Genomic DNA, 20,035 nt, shown 5'->3' on the forward strand with positions numbered 1-20,035 from the left:
ATGCTTTTGGTTATTGATTTTTTCACAATATAGAAACAATCACCTATTTATCCCTTTCTTAATATATTCCTTAATTTCCATTAATATGGAATTAAAGTTACATGTATTTCTTTTTAAATTTCATGAATAATTATTTAAAGGGTCAGAATGTTAGTGCAGAGGTCAAAGATCTCACCAATTCTGGTTTCATTTACAGCACTGCCAAGAGTCAGTCATGTGCAGAGTCAGGAATATTCCCAGAGACCAGATGAAGCCCATCCTTCCCCCAAAGTAAAAACTTTTAAAACTTCATTCCAATTAATACAAAGTGATGTCAGATGACATTGAAAAATATTGCATTCCTGTGCCTGTCGGTGTTTCTGAATACCTGAAGCTCTCTTCAGGAGAGCACACCCCAAAAAAACTGCATTTTGAAGCTGCCCAGTGAGTAAACTCTGGCTTTGGGGGTCGCCATCCAATAAACTGAGCTCTCTGGCCTGCAGAGGCTCTGCCCTGCTGTGCCTTTGATCACTCTAAGGACTTCAAGGGAAACCTCTCCTGTGCCTGTCAGTGTTTCTGAATACCTGAAGGTCTCCTCAGAGGCCTAGGGAGTGCACCCCCCAAAAATTGTCAACTAGAGGCAACAGAAGAGCACACGTGGCTGCTCCACTTTACTTTGCAGCCGTGCACTCTTTCTAACCAATGAATTCCACCACAACATGCAGAAAAAAACCACACTACAAGCGTGACAATGGGGAAACCTCGCAGGCAGACACCATGCACAGAGAATGAAGACGAAAGCTCAGATGACCTAATAAATTCCAACCACCTGATTAACCTCTCAGATAAGGAACTTAAAATAGCAATATGGAAGATGTTTGTAGAACTCAAGAAAGTATAGATCAATCTGAACAGAACACAAAGACAAAAATCAGAAAACTCCAAACTTAAATAACAGATCTGAAAAACATGGTAGCTCAACTGAAAACCTCAGTGGATGGCCTCATCAGCAGGGTAACAGCAGCTGAGAAGAGAATCTGAGTACTGGAAGATGTGATGCAGAAAAACTCAAAACAGAAGAAGAAATTGGCAAAGAACCTTAAGACAAATGAACAGGCAATGGAAAAAGTACTCAAGGAATGCGAACAAATAAAAATAGAAGTCTTTGATAAACTCAACAGAAACAACATAAGAATCATTGGAGTCCCAGAGGCCCAGGCAGGAGATCTCCAGGAAGAATCAACTGTCAAAGACATTATCAAAGAGATACTCCCAGGGTTAAAGACTACATGCAATCAAATCCTGCATGCCTGAAGAGTACCAGCTAAAAGAGACCCAAAGAAAAACACCCCAGGACACATCCTAGTTACAATGACAAATCCCACAGACAGAGATAGAATACTGAAAGCAGCAAGATCAAAAAGGGAAATTACATTCAAAGAAGCATCCCTAAGACTTACAGCAGACATGTCACAAGAAACTCTCAAGCCAGAAGACAGTGGTGGGATATTGTGACAAGATTGAATGAAATGAATACCTCACCGAGAATACTGCACCCAGCCCAACTCACATTCAGGTTTGAAAGAAGAATGCATAGCTTCATAGATAAACAATGGCTCAGAAACTTCACAGATGAAAAACCAGCCTTAAAGGAAAAACTGACAGGTGTACTCTAAGACAAGAGAGACCAAAAAACACAGAAAACTTCTCTACAAAGATGACATTAAATCTTATGACAATCATCTCCATCAATGTCAATGGACTAAATTCACCAATTAAAAGACACAGAGTGGCAAAATGGGTCAAAAAGATGAATCCAACCTTCTGCTGTGTACAAGAAACACATCTGAATAGTCAGAACAAACATAGACTCAAAATCAAAGGCTGGAGGAAAATCATCCAAGCAAACAACACCCTCAAAAAAGCTGGGGTGGCCATATTAATATCTGATGACACCAACTTTATACTCAGAATAGTGGTAAGGGACAAAGATGGACACTATGTACTAATCAAGGGATATGTGCAACAGGAAGAAATCAGACTATTAAACATATATGCACCCAATGAGAGACCAGCAAATTATCTAATACAGTTACTGACAAATCTGAAAGAAGAAATCAATAATAACACAATAATTGTGGGAGACCTCAACACGGCCCTATCAACACTTGATAGGTCAACCAGACTGAAACCCAACAAAAGCATACTAGCCCTGAAAAGAGTAATGGAATAAAGAGGACTAGTATATATATATATATATATATATATATATATATATATATATATATATATATGACACTCCATTCCAAAAATCTTGTATACACATTCTTCTCCAATGTACATGGGTCATTCTCCAGGATAGACTACATGCTGACACATAAAACATACCTCCATAAAATCAAGAGGATAGAAATCTTGCAGGCTACCTTTGCTGACCACAAGGCTCTGAAAATAGATGTGAACTACAAAGGCAGACAGAAGAACAACTTTAACAATTGGAAATTAAGCAGCCTACTACTGAACAACCAGTGAGTCTGAGATGAAATCAAAAAGAAAATCAAAACTTTCCTGGAAACAAATGATAATGAAGACACAAACTGCCAGAATCTATGGGACACAGTAAAAGCGGTTCTGAGAGGAAAATTTATAGCTCTACAAGCACACATCAGGAAGGACATAGGGGCATACCTGAATAACTTAATGACACAGCTCAAAAAATTAGAAAATGACCAACAAAAGGAACCAAAAATAGGGAGACAGAAGGAAATAACAAAGCTGAAAGCAGAACTCAATGAAGTGGAAAACCAAAAAAACAATCCGAAAGATTAACGAAAGCAGAAGCTGGTTCTTTGAAAAAATAAATAAGCTTGATAGACCACTGGCAAAACTCACAAAGAAAGAGAGAGAGAGAAATCTGATAACCCGTATTAGAAATGAAAAGGAGATCACGACAGATATTGCAGAGATCCAAAGTGTAATCAGAGACTACTTTGAGTAACTTTATGCTACTAAACATGAGAACCTAGAAGAAATGGAAAAATTCTTGGATACCTATAGCCTTCCACATTTAAGTAAGGAGGATGTAGCATACTAAACACCCCCATCACTATGAAGGAAATTGAAACTGTAATCAAACATCTGCCCAAAAAGAAAAGCCCAGGCCCAGATGAATTTCCTAATGAATATTTTCAAATCTTTCAAGAGGAGCAACTACCAATCCTAGCCAGGCTCTTCCATGAAATTGAAAAAAACAGGAACACTCCCAAACAGCTTTTATGAAGTCAACATCACCTTTATACCAAAACCAGACAAAGATGCTGCCAAAAAAGAAAATTAGAGACCAATATCTCTGATGAATGCTGATGAAAAGATCTTTAACAAAATCCTGGCAAATCCAATGCAGAAGATCATACACTACGACCAAGTGGGTTTCATCCCAGGAATGCAAGGATGGTTTAAAATCCATAAATCTTTCAACATCATACACAACATCAACAAGAAGAAAAATAAAAATCACATGATCATATCAATAGACGCAGAGAAAGCATTTGATAAGGTCCAACACCCATTCTTGATCCAAACTCTCAGCAAGATGGGAATGAAAGGAACCTTTCTCAATCTAGTTGAAGCCATCTACCACAAGCCAATGGCAGATATTATCCTCAATGAAGGAAAAACTAAAAGCCTTTCCTCTAAATTCTGGTACAAGACAAGGCTGTCCGCTCTCACTACTCCTCTTCAACATAGTACTGGAAGTTCTTGCTATAGCGATCAGGCAAGAAAAAGATATCAAGGGAATCCAGATAGAAAAGGAAGAAGTAAAGCTCTCATTGTTTGCAGATGACATGATACTCTACTTAGAAAACCCTAAAGACTCTACCAAAAAGCTTCTATAAACAATAGACTCATATAGCAAGGTGGCAGGCTACAAAATTAACACACAGAAATCAATGGCCTTTTTATACACCAATAATGATAGAGAAGAGAAGGAAGTCAAGAGGGCAATTTCATTCACATTAGTGCCACACAAACTCAAATATCTTGGAGTCAACTTGACCAAAGACATGAAGGATCTATACAAAGAAAACTATAAAGCCCTGCTCCGAGAAATAAGAGAGGACACACAGAAATGGAAACACATACCCTGCTCATGGATTGGCAGGTTTAACATCATTAAAATATTAATACTCCCCAAAGCATTATACAGATTTAATGCGATTCCCTTAAAAATACCCATAATAGTCTTCAAAGAAGTGGGCAAACACTTATAAAGTTCATCTGGAACAATAAACACCCTAGAATAGCTAAAGTACTCCTAGGGAAAAGGAAAATGGGAGACATTACTTTCCCCAACTTTAAACTGTACTACAAAGCAATAGTTATCAAAACAGCTTGGTATTGGAATAAGGACAGACCCTCAGATCAGTGGAATAGGCTTGAGTTCTCAGACAATGTTCCCCAGACATACAATTACCTAATTTTTGACAAAGGAGCAAGAAATCTTAAATGGGGCAGGGAAAACCTCTTCAACAAGTGATGCTGGCAGAATTGGTTAGCCACTTGCAAAAAAGCGGACATAGACCCCCCCCCCAGTTAATATCATGTACGAAGGTAAAATCCAAATGGATTAAAGACCTTGATATCAGACCTGATACCATAAGGTATATAGAACAACACGCCAGTAAAACACTCCATGACATTGAGACTAAAGGCATCTTCAAGGAGGAAACTGCACTTTCCAAACAAGTGGAAGCAGAGATAAACAGATGGGAATACATTAAGCTGAGAAGCTTCTGCACCTCAAAAGAAATATTGCCCAGGATACAAGAGCCACCCACTGAGTGGGAGAAACTATTCACCCAACACCCATCAGATAAGGGGCTAATATCCAAAATATACAGGGCACTGACAGAACTTTACAAGAAAAAAAAAACATCTAATCCCATCAAAAAATGGGGAGAAGAAATGAACAGACACTTTGATAAAAAAAGAAATACAAATGGCCAAAAGGCACATGAAAAAATGCTCCTCATCACTAATCATCAGGGAGATGCAAATCAAAACAATGATGAGATACCATCTCACACCACAGAGATTGGCATACATTACAAAGAATGAGAACAAGAACAATCAGTGCTGGTGGGGATGTGGAGAGAAAGGAACTCTTATCCATTGCTGGTGGGATTGCTGTCTAGTTCAATCTCTATGGGAAGCGATATGGAGATTCCTCCAAAGTCTGGAAATTGAGCTCCCATTTGACCCAGCTATTCCACTCCTAGGGATATACCCTAAGAATACAAGAATACAATACAAAAACCCCTTCCTCACACCTATATTTATTGTAGCACTATTCACAATAGCCAGGCTCTGGAAACAACCAAAATGCCCTTCAACAGACGAATGGCTAAAGAAACTGTGGTACATATACACAATGGAATATTATGCAGCCGTCAGGAGAGATGAAGTCATGAAATTTTCCTATACATGGATGTACATGGAATCTATCATGCTGAGTTAAATAAGTCAGAGGGAGAGAGAGAGACGCAGAATAGTCTCACTCATCTATGGGTTTTAAGAAAAATAAAACTAATTTTTGCAACAATTCTCAGAGACAATGAGAAGAGGGCTGGAACTTCCAGCTCACTTCATGAAGCTCACCACAAAGAGTGGTGGTTGCAGTTATAGAAATAACTACACAGAGAACTACCATAATCATGTGAATGAATGAGGGAACTGGAAAGCCTGTTTGGAGTACAGATGGTGTTGGGGTGGGATGGAGGGAGATTTGGGACATTGGTGGTGGGAATGTTGCATTGGTGAAGGGGATATTCTTTACATGACTAAATCCTAATCCTAATCATATATGTAATCAAGATGTTTAAATAAGGGGAAAAAAAAGGAAAATATAGCGTCAAGCAAACTAAGTCCAAAAGTGAAACACAAATATTAGTTGAAATAGTAAGTGTCCAATAAAAACAAACCTGTCAACTCTGATCCTCACTCTAAGGATATCTAAGCGAAGGGGAGTAGAAGGGAAGGAAGCATCCAATAGACCATGCTGGTGATAGAGTGTCACTTGGTTAGTGAGGTGATGTTGGATCTCTAATATATATTAAATGCTTACACTCCTGAAAGCTGAATATCTCGTAATAAAGATTTTTTTATAAAGACCATGCTTAGAAGCTAGGTTGTTAAATTATAGGGAAACAATAAGGAGTTTAATTAATTATGTATGTTTGTCAATGGCAACACTCTCAGCTTCAGAGAAGCAGATTGACCCAAGACATGGCTAGTCCATATAAAACTATAACTATGCTGGAACCATAGAGTTTAGATGAATCATACTTTGGATTATGAGGAAGCTGAACATGAATTGAGACTTGACGGTGTATGATAGATCTGCCAAAAAAAGGACTTACATGCTTCAAGGGCAGAAAAGAGCATTGTATACCTGAAGCACAGGTATCACCCAGAGCATAGTTCATGAATGCTTAGAGGGAACAAGAATAGCCTGACTTAATTAAACCCAAAACCTAATTATGGAAAGATGAAAGCAAATATTCATTCGCAGGGAGGGTCACTGGAGCACCTGAATCTCTCACCTGAATCTGGAGCACTCTTAATTCATTTTCCAAGGACTTCTTAATTGGCACTAATTTCTGTGCCACAAAAATCTGTCTCTGCTTCTCAGCAATCTTCAGTTTCAGAAATCGGACCTTTTCATCCAGGTGATGTAATTCAATTTCTCCATTTAGCCTCATCTTCTCTTGGATATTAATTTTTTCATAAAAGATACACACTTCTTCTTCCCGCTCTATCAGCTGAACACCACTACGGTCAGATTGAGAGGCAGATGCTGAGAAGGTGTGAAGACCATTGTCTTCCTAGTCATCATTGCCTGCTCTGGCTTTGGATAGAAAAATACAGATCAGGGGCCCAGAGAGATAGCACAGCGACGTTTGCCTTGCAAGCAGCCGATCCAGGACCAAAGGTGGTTGGTTCGAATCCCGGTGTCCCATATGGTCCCCCGTGCCTGCCAGGAGCTATTTCTGAGCAGACAGCCAGGAGTAACCCCTGAGCACCGCCGGGTGTGGCCCAGAAAACCCCCCAAAAAATACAGATCAAAAACTGGATAGTTCTGGAATACACTGCATAATTATCACCGCTAAGTGCCATATTAGAGTTTTTCCTGGGGAAGGGAAGAGAAGGTTGCTTAGTACCTTTCTAACACTGGCCATATGGTTGACTTGCTGCAATGTCACTGTACATCTCACAGAGTTTCAGGTAGTCGGAAAGAATACCATTCCCCAAGCAAGAACAGAGTAAGCCCAGAGTAATTTTCTGCAGATCCGTTTTGTGGACCAGTTTTGTCACCCAAGTGCTGCCAGAAGTGCACAGGCCAGTGGCCAAAGAAAGTGTTTCTGTAGTGTCTGCTCTGTTACTTGCCAAGTTCATTGAATTCTTTTAAAGTTGAATGTTTTTTATATAAATTGCCTCCAATAACAGACAAAATTCTGTCTGTTGTCATTATCCCAGGGGATAGACTCTTCCTTAGGAGAATTATGGAAGAAACAAAGCAAGAATCTTTTAATTCCAGCTTTGAGAATCTGACCAAGGCCTGGGAGTACAAAGCCTTCGAGCTTTGGTTTATGCCTAGAGTCAAGTAAGAGGAAACACTTCTGTTCTCTCTACTGCCAAGAAAAAATTCGCCAGCCCTTTGAAAAAGTGGTGTTCTTAAGGGTTCTTCATAAAACTTTGCATCTCCCTGACATCAGAGAACATCTTTCACTGTTTCTATTTGCTTCTTTCTCAAAGTTTGTGTGCACACATATGTTTAGGGCTGATCATTGATCTATATTTAGTTTCATTTGCCTTTAACTGGCTCTTAACAACTCAGTTATAATAACTAAGAGCAACTTTACCGCCTTTTTTATACTCTGAGGGGCCAGCACTTCACAGAATAACACATAGTCAAGATTTAATAGGGGAAAAAAAATCTACCAGGTATAACATAGGGTTCTAACTTCAAGATATCTCAGAGCACAAACAATTTAAGCATTTGATAATGTGGTAACTAATGAATGATATCATTGTAAACTGGAAGAAACACTACTCTTAAAGATCTTACTTGTCCAGAAAATGAATTGAGAGAATTGCTTAATAGATGATGTAATAAAATCAAACCTGTCTTTAAAACAGATATGAAGATCCAAAGATTCATTTAGTACTAAAAGAACAGGATGGTATCAGAAGCATAGTAAATGTAAATGGTGATTTGGAAAAGAACTTGGATCCTTCAGAAAGCAATTTCCCAAACCCTCTTTTCCCTCTTTATTTTAAGGGCAGTGTTTACTATTTTCAAGCAAAGCATACAGCCAATTCCCTAACACTCCCTTGTAAAAGACTCTGAAATGAAGTTACAGTTGTCCCTCATAGTACATTAAGCCAGCAGAGAATAAAGGGCAACATTTCTAAAGAAAATCACTAGGTACTCTGCCCTCATGTTATCCCCCACCCCCATTTTTTTAAATTATTTTTTACCATTCATTTCGATGCTGAACAGCCTTTTCATACTTTTTGCGAAGCTGAACCATCTCCTCTTCAATCATTGTGATCATACTGGCAAGTTTTTCAATATTACTTAACTGGGTTTCCTTCTTTTCTTTCATTTCCTGAAGTTTGGCCACAACTTTGCACATGTCATTTTTCATGCTCTGTTTGATGGTCTTATTGTTGGCATGTTTCAACATAGAATTTTGCAGTTTTCTTTAAAAAAATAAAGGGGGACCAAATATATACATTCTTTTGGTATTTTAAAAACAATGAAGACTTAGGAAACATAGGCAATAGCTCTAGATTTCGTATGACTCTTGCAATGTGAGTATTAGTAGTCAGGATGATCTTCATTATGACACCCTACAGAAGTTTCTGTAACTACCTGAAACTGAATCATGAAAAATTTTATAACTTTGTAATTCATACTGATGCACTTAAAAATAGTATAACAAAATGAAAAAAAAGTAATTTCTGTAAATTTATAGCAGATCCTCTTTCCTTTCAGACGAGGTTATTGCCCTTTGGGCTGTCATCTTTGCTGTCCTCCTTTATTAAAACAATGGACAGTAGCAATTCCTTCACTACTCTGCCATTCTCAGAGATTTAAATATTTTCAGGGCACAGAGTGTCATAGCACCACAGTAAACACTGGATGAAGGCCTGGTCTCTAGAAATTATGCTCTATTTCCATGTGGAATGAAGACTTGATTAGGAAACCAATGTATCCTTTTCACACTGATCCTTACTCCCCTTACCTCTAGCCTTCCATTTACCCCCAACCTTCCCTACGTCTACTACCCAATAGGTCAATTTTTAATATTAAAGTTATTTTTAAAATTTGTATTTTTTTCTGTTTTGTTTCGTTTTGGGGCCACACCTAGTTCTGCACTCAGAAATCAGTCCTGGCTCAGGGGACCATATGGGATGCCAGGAATCAGATCTGTGTCTATACTGGGTCAGCTGCATACAAGACTGTGCTACCACTCCAGTCCCTATTGTTAAATTTTGTAATATTTTAAAGCTTCACTTCAATTTAACTAATTTATAACATCTTTGTAAAAGAAATTGGGCAAAAATAGGCATTAGAAAAAAAAATCCAGGTTTTAGAATTGAGAGGCTACATAGAGGAGGAGGCTAACAGATCTTGGCACTCAGTAAATAATTAATTAAAACAAATGGCTATTTGTGGACCACATCTGAAAATTTTTACATGGGTTAATTTATTTAATATAAAAAAGTCCTTTACAGTAAGAATTGGTATGGGTAAGGAAAATGAGGACAAGAGATAGTGTAATTTGTGCTGTGTGAAATCTGAGTATAGAAAGCCACTTCCCCACATCACTCCTCTCAGCACATCTGGCTCTTCAAATATATAAACTTTTGATTGTCTTATAATTTTCCAATCAAATGATTAAGTCAATGACTTTATTTATATTTGGGTAAATAAAAGTCATCATAGTAAGCATAATTATGTATTTTAGTTTTTTTATTTAAAATATGGCTTCCCAAACAATATAAGCATAAACACCTAAATGTTTGGATTATATCAAAACACCTGGGGTTGAACAACTGCTTCTCTAGAAGTTTTTAACTTATTGTCTCCAAGATATTTAAGCATTCATTGAAGCACGAGATAAATTTTGAAAGGATAATAGAAAGGGCAGCTTACCTTTCTTGTATAATTGCACTATTTCTTAAAATGTCCAGTTCATTTAATGACATTTTATACCTTTCCCTTATTTCATTCGCTGTCTGGTGAGCTCTTCTAAGTGAGTTAACAAATTTGTTTCTTTCATTTCGAACATTATCATACAGTTTAGCAAACTCTTTGAGTCTGTGAAAACACAAGTTGTTTTTTTGTTTTATTTTTTTAGAGTTTTTTTGTTTGTTTTTGGGCTACACCCAGCCACGTGCAGGGGTTACTCCTGGCTATGCGCTCAGAAATCACTCCTGGCAGGCTTGGACCATATGGGGACCCATATGGGATGTCGGGGGAGGGGGGTCGAACCTGGGTCAGTCATCCTTGTGCAAGGCAAACAACCTGCCCGCTGTGCTATTGCTCAGGCCCCACGAGTGTTTTTAAAACTGAGATTTGAAATCTTTCTTTTCCCCATGCCCAACTAGGTAAATCATTTTGAAATTATTTTACCTTCGATGAATTTCATAGTTTCTCTTCTTGTGTACACTGATTTCAAGATTCTTTGATTTGATCTCCTTAATACTGCTGCTGTATTTTTGCTGAAATGTAAAATATGATGTGTGACTTTTTTTGGTTTGTTTGTATTTTTGTTTTTGGTCCATACCCGGCGGTGCTCAGGCATAACTCCTGGCTCTGTGCCCAGAAATCACTCCTAGCAGGCTCAGAGGACCATATGAGATGCCAGAGATTGAGATGTGTGATATTTTTTAAAAAGCCCTCCTCACCAATATAAATATTGTCTTCCTCATCCTATTTCATTTCCATGCAAGAGGGGAAATTATTTCAACCACTGAGTTTCTAAACCACTAGGAGCATAGAGAACAGAACATTATCTGACCTGCTAAAGAGATAAATAAGGAATAGAGACAATTTAGAAAGGAGAAGTGGGGGAAAGTCTGTGTAGCTGGGTTTGAGGAAAACTTTGGAGAACTTTTGAGGGAGTCCAAATGGGATCATGTACAGCACAGCTAGACTGCGTGAATATAGTTTGTGGGCAAGAGTCGAGGGAAGAAAATGAGGGTAAAGTTTGAATAAATATATGGCATTTTGTGAGAGACTGAAGTGTGCTTTCATTTTCTGGTGTCTTGAATGTGTTTTCCTCCATCTTGAGGCACTACACTGAGGCTTACCATGTGGGGTATACACTGATAGCATGTGCATATTTAAAGAACCTCATCATACTTTGAAAAATTCTTAAAATACATGAAGTGTGAAATATCAGTTTTGCTCCTCAAATGTAAAGTAACTTGGACTTTATCTTGGACAAAAAACATATTTAAAGAAATATTTCCTGAGAGAAGCCAGAGGAAATAGTTTTGCTTGTTGTCTCTTAATGACTGAGAAAAATCCACTCAACCTGAGTAATTTAAAATAAAAAACATGCAGAAATCAAGAATAAAAAGACAGGAACAGGCTGGAGAGATAAAGTACAGAGGCAAGGTATGTTTGCCTTGCACAAAGCCAACCCAGGTTCCATCACCAGCATACTATATGGTACTCCTAGCACTATCTATCTTTGTCTGAGCACAAAGACAGGAGTAATCCCTGAGAATCATCAGGTGTGATGTAAAATCAAAAGAACAACAAAAATTAGTGACAGAAACCAGAGCTATAGTACAGCAGGTAGGATGCTTGTTTTACATGCTGCTGACTCAACTATGATTTTTGCATCCCATGTGATTCCTGAGCATGTTCAGGAGTGATCCTTGAGTACAGAACCCTGAACACTTCAGATTGGCTCAAAAACAAAACAAACAAACTATACCCTATGATGGAGAAAGTATTCACATCTAACAAAGGACTAACATCCAATATTTAGAAGTATTTTCAAAACTAATCCATCCTCAGCACAGCATTTTCCTAGAACAGCTTTCTTTGGCCCCCAAATTAAAAAGCAAGCAAATGAGCACGTTTTAACAATTAAAGAACTAACAATCCCATGAAAAATCAGAGAGAGCATTTGAGTAGATACTTCTTCAAAGAAGAACATAAACAAAAAATGGCCGATTGGTACTTTTAAAAGTGTTATTAGTTGCTTAACAGGAAAATCAAAACAATGAGATACCACTTTACATCACTGAGATTATTACAAATCAAAAGAACTAAAAACATCTAATGCCAGTATGGATGTGGAAAGAATGAGCCTTCATTCATTGACTATGGGTATGCTCTCTGGTTCAGTCTTTATTGGAAAACAGTCTGCAGACTTCTCAGAAACTTAAGAACTGAGTTGCCAATAACCCAGTGATTTCATTTCTTGGCCTCTACTCGGAGCCTAAAAATATTAATTCTTTAATTCAAAAATATTTGCATTCCTTTTTCATTGACTTCACAACAAGATCTAGAAATAAGTACCCAAGATCATATGAATTGGTAAAGTAATTGTTTTATATATATATATATATATATGGATACTACACAGCAATAAGAAAAAATTATCCTGTTTGCTGCAACTTGTATGGACTGAATGGCATCATGCTGAATAAAGTCGGTCAAATAGAGAAGGACAAATACTGAATGATCTTTTTAAATATTGAGTATAAAGAAACATAGTAAGAAAATAGACAATGGCCAAAGATAATAGAACTTGAACATTGATCTGTAGAAATGAGTTTGATGCTCTGGTTCACTGCTGTTTCTGTTTGGACATAATACACTGGACCAGTTATGTTAGTTTATTTATAGCCCTAGAAAACCATTAGGTGAGCAAGTAAATTAGGGTAAGATGGAATTGGTTTAAGATCCTGACATAGAATTGAAATTATATTGGTTAAAGAACTTGGTACAAAGAGTTTTTGAATAGTATTGGTCTTGAGTTTCTCCTAGCTAGAAATTTCCAAACTTATTTGACCTACCTCCCCTTTAATATTATATTAGCATTATATTATAAGTCATATAATATATATTATAATATATTTTATTGAGGTGTTATGGTTTATAATATTGTTAACTTATAGTTTGTTGTTGTTCCAATACTACATGCACCACCAGAGTGCTTACAAAGGTCCTTTTCATCCACCTTCTTCTCCCATTACTTCCCAATAAGACTTGGTCTGTGGACTAACCCCCCAATTCTGTTGCCTTTGGCCATTTGCTGGTTTCTTACTATATATCTTTATATCCTAACAAATTATACAGAAAGAGATCATTCTGTGTCTCTGACTTTCATCTGACTTCACTCAGCTGAATACCCTCAAGATCTATCCACATAGCATTCAAATGCATGAACTCATATTTTATTATATCAATATAGGGTTGTTTTTTTTTTGTTTTTTTGTTTTTTTTTTTTTGGTTTTTAGGTCACACTGGTGGCGCTCAGGGGTTACTCCTAGCTCTGTGCTCAGGAATCTCTTCCTGCAGGCACTTGGGACTATATGGGATGCCTGGATTTGAACCACTATCCGTCCTGAATTGGCTGTGCACAAGGCAAATGCCCTACCACTGTGTTATCTCCAGCACCAGATATATCAATATAGCATTAAATTGTAGAATTATACCCCAACTTCTTGATTATTTCATCCATAGTTGGATATTTGGATTGTTCCATGTTCTGGCTATTATACTAAAGTGCTACAATGAACATAGGTGTGTAGCTATCCTTTTAATGTTTTTGTATTTTGGGTAGTGACATCAAGAAATGGTATTGCGAGGTTTTACGGGTGCTACACCTTACTTTTTAGAAATAAATTATCCAGCATTTTTCTTGTAAATCTACCTCTGTTATGTAAACAAAAAAAAGTGTCCCTAGTTATATCTGAGGCTACTCTGAGTCATTCATGCCCATCATGGATAATACGGCCCACTGGGAAAGTTATATCTAAACTTTTTCCCACTCATGACCCCTTTCCACTGGAGAAATGCATCAGGGAAGACCAGTGCTAAAACCACGTTGGGTTCATAGTGTGACTGATAATCATATTGAATAGTCCCACAGTTAAAGAAGTGAGATCTTGACCAATCAGAGTGAGTGGGGTGGGAAGTGGTGAGATGTAGATGACATGTGAACAGAGCTGTTAACAGCCCCATCAACTTAAAAATCTAGAATAAGGTGTCCACATTATTCATATCAAATTGCCCGCAGTTCATAGTTTTTGATCTAGTGCTCTTCCCTGCAGACTACTCAATCCTGATATGATTTTTAAGGGCATGAATGGGTCTCGCTCAGGGAATGCCATATTTACCAGAACTTGAAGCAGATTTGCAGTGATGGCTCTCCATGAACACTGTTAAATGAAAGCACCTAGAAATCTTGAGTAACTAACGGGCCACAAGCGCACAGTTACCTGAGCTTTCAGGTAGTCCTTGGACTTTTGCTCCTTCTCATCAATTTTCATTTGCGTCATGTGGATGAGACTGAAGAAAATACCTCGCATATGTTCTTGCTCCTTTATAAGCTGGTTTTCCTCTGAAATTTGCTTTTCTACTAACTTAGATTCAGCTTCTGAGAACACTTTCTTTTGAAAAACACAACATTTATTTGTTTGAAAGAGTGTATTCAGGTCAGTTTCTTAGACTACATTTTAATTAAAAATAATTAAATTTTACAACCTATTTTACTACAATATGAAATAGTTAGTACTTTGACTCCAAGTATTTTTGTTCTGTTTTTGTTCTTGTTTTTGAGACAAACCTGGAAATGCTCAATAGTTACTCCTGGTTCTGTACACAGGAATCACTCCTGGAAAGCTCTGGGGACCATATGGGATGCGGGAGATCCAACCCCAGTTGGCTACATTCAAGGGAAATGCCCTACTTGCTGTATAGCTCTCGTTCCTCCAAGTTATTTTTCTTTTTTTTTTTTTTTTTTTTTTTTTTTGGTTTTTGGGCCACACCCGGCAGTGCTCAGGGGTTACTCCTGGCTGTCTGCTCAGAAATAGCTCCTGGCAGGCACGGGGGACCATATGGGACACCGGGATTCGAACCAACCACGTTTGGTCGTGGATTGGCTGCTTGCAAGGCAAACGCCGCTGTGCTATCTCTCCGGGCCCAAGTTATTTTTCTTATCTAATAAAAGAATTTGTAAACACATAAGCTGTTAAATATGACGGAACTTTTTCATGTTCAGACCATATTTTATTTTCCAGTAACTTCAGAGTTAAAGAAAAAAAAAAGCATGTTTAAAAAGATTTTGCCAGTGGCTTGGCTGAAAAAAAGGTTTAATTAGATTGCAAAACAAGACGTTAATTTAATAACCATTAGAGCAAATATCATGTTGTTTATTTTATATTACATGTACATTTTATATATGTATATATATTTTTGATCATTCTGATCAGAGTACTATTTTCACAATTCTTGTAATTCTACCCTACAATTTTGTTTATTTTTAGGTGACTCCAGGCCATGCTCAGGACCCATTCCTGGCACTGTGCTCAGGGATTACTACTGGTGTTGCTTGGGGAACCAAATGGAGTGCTGGTGATTGAACGTGGGCAAGGCAAGAGACTTTTCCATTGTACTACCTCTTAGGAAAGCCTACATCAAGAACTGTAGGCAAAAGTAAAACAAAGTTTAAAAAGGGAAGGGTGGGATGAAAACTGGGGACATTGATGGCAAGAATTGTTGGATATTGGGTGGAAATAAGGGTGTTGGATATTGCAATATTGGAAACCAATCATGAACAACTTTGTATCTGTGAAGAAAACCCAGCTGTATTATAAACAACCTTGTAATCATGGTGCTTAAATAAAATGACTAAATAATAAAATAAAATAAAAATCATTTAATAAAAAAACAAATAAAAAAGGGAAAAATCTGTTTAAATTACTAGTGGCCTCTCAGGTACCTTCAACAAATAGAAAACTGGCAGCTTTGTCTTCCTGGGCTAACCTCAGCAGGCCACCTCACCTGGAGGCTGGAGGTTGACTCCATGGACACTGTGCCGGGAGGAAAGTGGCAAAGACCTCCCAGTGGAGCACCACCCAGAACATGGCTACTCCTACTGACATAAAAGTCTGGATTTCCTTCCAAATTGATTTCTATGTATCCTTGTCTTAATGAAATAAAACCACTTTTCAAAGTTTAGGGGGCTGGGGCTATAGTACAGTGGGCAGGGCCTTGCATGAGGTCTACTCAAGTTTGATGCCCAGCACCCCATACAGTCCCTGGAGCACTGCCTGAAGTATTTTGTGAGTGCAGAACCATGATTACTGTTGGATGTGGACCAAAACAAAATCAAATTTTAGTTTGTCTGATTCTGCACTAACTAGGAGACTGCTCAGTTGCTAATCTTACCAATAATCCCTTTTATTTCAAATACCCTGAGTTTGTATAATTTTTCTGGTTCAAATACATCCTTTTCTTTATAAGCTTAATATGGAACTGGAGTAGACTTTGAGAATTTAATTCACATTAGGTGGGAAAATTCAGTGACTTTCTTCAAGAAATTTCATGGAGCACATTTCAAAACACAATTTTAGGGCTGGAGAGATAGTACAGTGGGTAGGGTTCTTGCCTTGTATACAGCAGACTAGGGTTTCATCTCCGATATCCCAGATGGTCCATGACCCCAGAGTAATCACTGAGTGCAGATCTAGAAGTAACCCTTGAGCATTGGTGGCCATGGCCAAAAAAGCAAAAATAAATGAAATAAATAAAAAATTAAAACAACAATTTTGTGTTCATCATGATAGACTAAAGTTTAAATTAGTTGATATTAAACCTGTTGGATGAAGTTCCTCCTTGCTGCTTCAACTTCTTTATGGAGGTCTCTCCTTCTCTCAGAGAATGCAGAATCATCCTTAGGGATAGCTTCCAACTAGATATAAATAATGAAAAAAGCTATTTAGACAAAAAATAAATCCTTTACACTAACTCTAACATAACATTTGAAAATAGTGGGTAATGAAGAGTTCAGTCTTATAAGAACTACCTATTCTTCATGAAGTCATATGAATATGAATATCCTTCATAAAGTCATAGGAAATGGAAATATAAGGATCAATTAAAAGCCTATAAATTACCAACTGCAAACTTTCAAATTATTTTCCATCTGGGAATAGAATCATAACAGCAGTTGACTTTAGAGGGCTTTGATTATATGTCAGGTAAGGTCCTAAGCCCTGATGTGTATAATCTATTTGATCCCATAATAACCCCATAAGGAAAGTAATTATACCTCCACTTGTAAAAGGTGGGGGGAGAGGAATTAAGATTTGAAATATTTTGTCTCATGGTTTGGGTGCAACCTCTGACATAGTTAGACTAAGAGCCCATGATCTTAAGATGCATTTTACTTTATCTCTAATTCACAGTTAAACAGCAGGCAGAATCAATTTATATTTATTTATTAAAATATGAATTAATTTGTGGAAAAGTTAAAATATTTTAATTATTGCTCTTATGTGATGATTGGAAAGTAAGGTTAAAAGTTCTTATTGTTCTTATGTAAAAACTGGAAAATAAGGTTGAAAGTATTTTGGAGGGTTACACATGGCTGTACTGCGGGGCTTACTCCTGGCTCCATGCTCGGGGATCTCTACTCAAGGGGCTCAAGGGACCATATGGGCTGTCAAGGATTTAACCCAGTTAGCCACATTTGTAGGCAAGCTTCTTACCCACTGTCCTAGTGCTCTGGCCTCCTTAACTTTTATTTTTGTTGATACCTAAATGTCACCAATATTTATATAGCATTGGCCTGCACTTTGTCCTCTGGTAAAGTGTTAGGGGGAGAGTGAAATATCTCAATAATTTGTATGTCCATCTTTGCAGCCTTGTTAGGAATGACCTTGTCAGACCCTGATGAAGAGAGAAGAAATCAGAAGGACATATGACATATGGCAGATTGAGGTTCATTTTACCCAGGGATCCAGAAGGACTTTCTAGGGATTTCTGACAGTGTAACAGATCTAAGTCGGATTTTCAGTTAGAAGTTTATATTAGAAGCACATGCATGTATATATTATACATGTATCTATGTGTACACACTGATGTATTTCATGTGACTGAAATAGACATACATCTAGGTTGAAGAGTAGCTGAAACTTGTTCTGAGAAGGGAAGAGTAGACTATTTAGTGATTTAAAGCTCCTCTGGCAATATACTTTTGAGCAATGGTACTCAAACTATGGCCCGCGGGCCACATATTGTATTTATTCCCATTTTATTTCTTCACTTCTAAATAAGATATATGCAGTGTGCATAGAAATTTGTTCATCATTTTTGTTTTTACTATAATCTGGCCCTGCAACAGTCTGAAGGACAGTGAACTGGCCCCCTGTTTAAAAATTTGAGGACCCCTGCATGAGGATGGTTTAAATTTTTAATATAGAAAATGGGAGGGCATTCTAGCATCCATGAATTGGGAGGTCTTCAGTAGTAGTCCTGTACCCCTCTCCCACATAGTCATGCCCTTTTTTACTAACAGAATCCCAGCTACATTGTTTATAACTGCATTTATCATAGCTGAGAGGGATCACATGAGCCAGGAAAGACTGATAGTTTAAGTGGTACTCTGCTGAACAGGTCTTTTGGGAAGAGTTTTCCTATTGTCAGTTGCTGCATGTGATCTTTCGTCTAAGAAGAATGGCTGAGTATAGAAAATAGATACATGGGCTAAGGAGGACAGGAAAAGAAGCTAAGAGGAGGGCTCGGAGCAATGGGTCATACATTGCTGGCAAGCATCTGCCTGCATGCTTGAGACTGTGAGCCTGATGTCCTGCGCTGCTCCACATCACTGTCTCAGTGGCACTGATTCGGTGATTCCCAGAAGCACAGTGAGTGTACACTCTCTGAACCACCATCAAGTGGTGTGTACCACCAAGTATATGAGCACAAGACAAAACTGTGAAACCCATGAAAATGAAACTAAATGAAGATGAAATGCTGAGGGTTCTGGAGTTCTAACTATGTAAAACTGGCTCGTGTGCCAAACCCTAGACTTTGTATGGTGTGAATAAAACAACTTCTAGTTAGTGAAGTCATTGCAATTGGGTGAATGCTACTTCTTATAGCCAAATTGTAAACCTATATCACTACCTTTTTCTTTTTCTTTAGGGGCATGCATGGTGGTTTGGGCAATATCCAACTGTACTCTGGAGTGACCCCTGACGGTACTCATATGTGGTGGGAGGGATTCAAATATGGGTCAAAATAAGGCAAGTGCCTTGACCTTTGTACCATCGCTTTAGCTCTATAATGCAATATAACTCTTTTATTTCATAAATATATTTTTTATTTAAGTAACATGATTATAGTTGGGTTACAGTCACAAATAGAACACCCTCCTTCACCAGTGTAACATTTTCCCCTCCCAATGCCCCCCCATCCCCTGCCTGTATTTGAGACAGGCATTCTACTATAGTTATTTGTTTTTAAGTTCAGTAATTTTTTTTTAAAGATAAGCGTTAAAGAAAAAATAATAAAGGTGTGACAGGGGCAATTGCTGTTGTTTGCATAGGCCCAGAAAAATATGGGAAAAACAGGAAAAAAAAATCGTTGGCCTGATTACAAGGCCTCACCCTTAGGTTTATTAGCATAAGACCAACTCTGGGCTCCAGGCATACCAGTCTATCCAACCCGAGTAATACTCCGTGGTCCCGGTGAAACTTTTTCACACTTTAGCTGTTGTTGGTATCAGGTTCCTATATTTAAAGATTCTAGATTCTATGCATTTCTTTCATCGAAGTCAGGCTGATGTGGAGCATCCTCTAGTTTCAGCACACCATTAGATGCGGAGCATAGATGCGGAGCGATCTGCCCTGAAAGCAGGCTGTTGCTGAGTCGTCTGGGTGTTGAGAGCACTCTTTGGAGTAAGTCAATGCCAGAGCAGTAGTAGGTCTTCCCTGGTAGAGGTTTGGATCC

General features: G+C 37.9%; 1 protein-coding gene across 1 annotated transcript in view; it reads right to left on the minus strand.

The window, feature by feature from the left end:
• Positions 1-20,035, minus strand: part of CCDC146 (coiled-coil domain containing 146) — a 111,733-nt gene that overhangs the window by 15,015 nt on the left and 76,683 nt on the right. Inside the window, exons 9-14 of the mRNA XM_049783143.1 lie at positions 16,896-16,991; positions 14,518-14,688; positions 10,685-10,773; positions 10,205-10,369; positions 8,521-8,745; positions 6,582-6,810 (exon numbers count right to left, since the gene is read on the minus strand). Of these exons, the coding sequence (XP_049639100.1) occupies positions 6,582-6,810; positions 8,521-8,745; positions 10,205-10,369; positions 10,685-10,773; positions 14,518-14,688; positions 16,896-16,991 (975 nt within the window). The remainder of the gene's footprint in view (positions 1-6,581; positions 6,811-8,520; positions 8,746-10,204; positions 10,370-10,684; positions 10,774-14,517; positions 14,689-16,895; positions 16,992-20,035) is intronic.

Source organism: Suncus etruscus, chromosome 1 (genome assembly GCF_024139225.1).
Source record: "Suncus etruscus isolate mSunEtr1 chromosome 1, mSunEtr1.pri.cur, whole genome shotgun sequence".
NCBI classification, from domain to species: Eukaryota; Metazoa; Chordata; class Mammalia; order Eulipotyphla; family Soricidae; genus Suncus; species Suncus etruscus.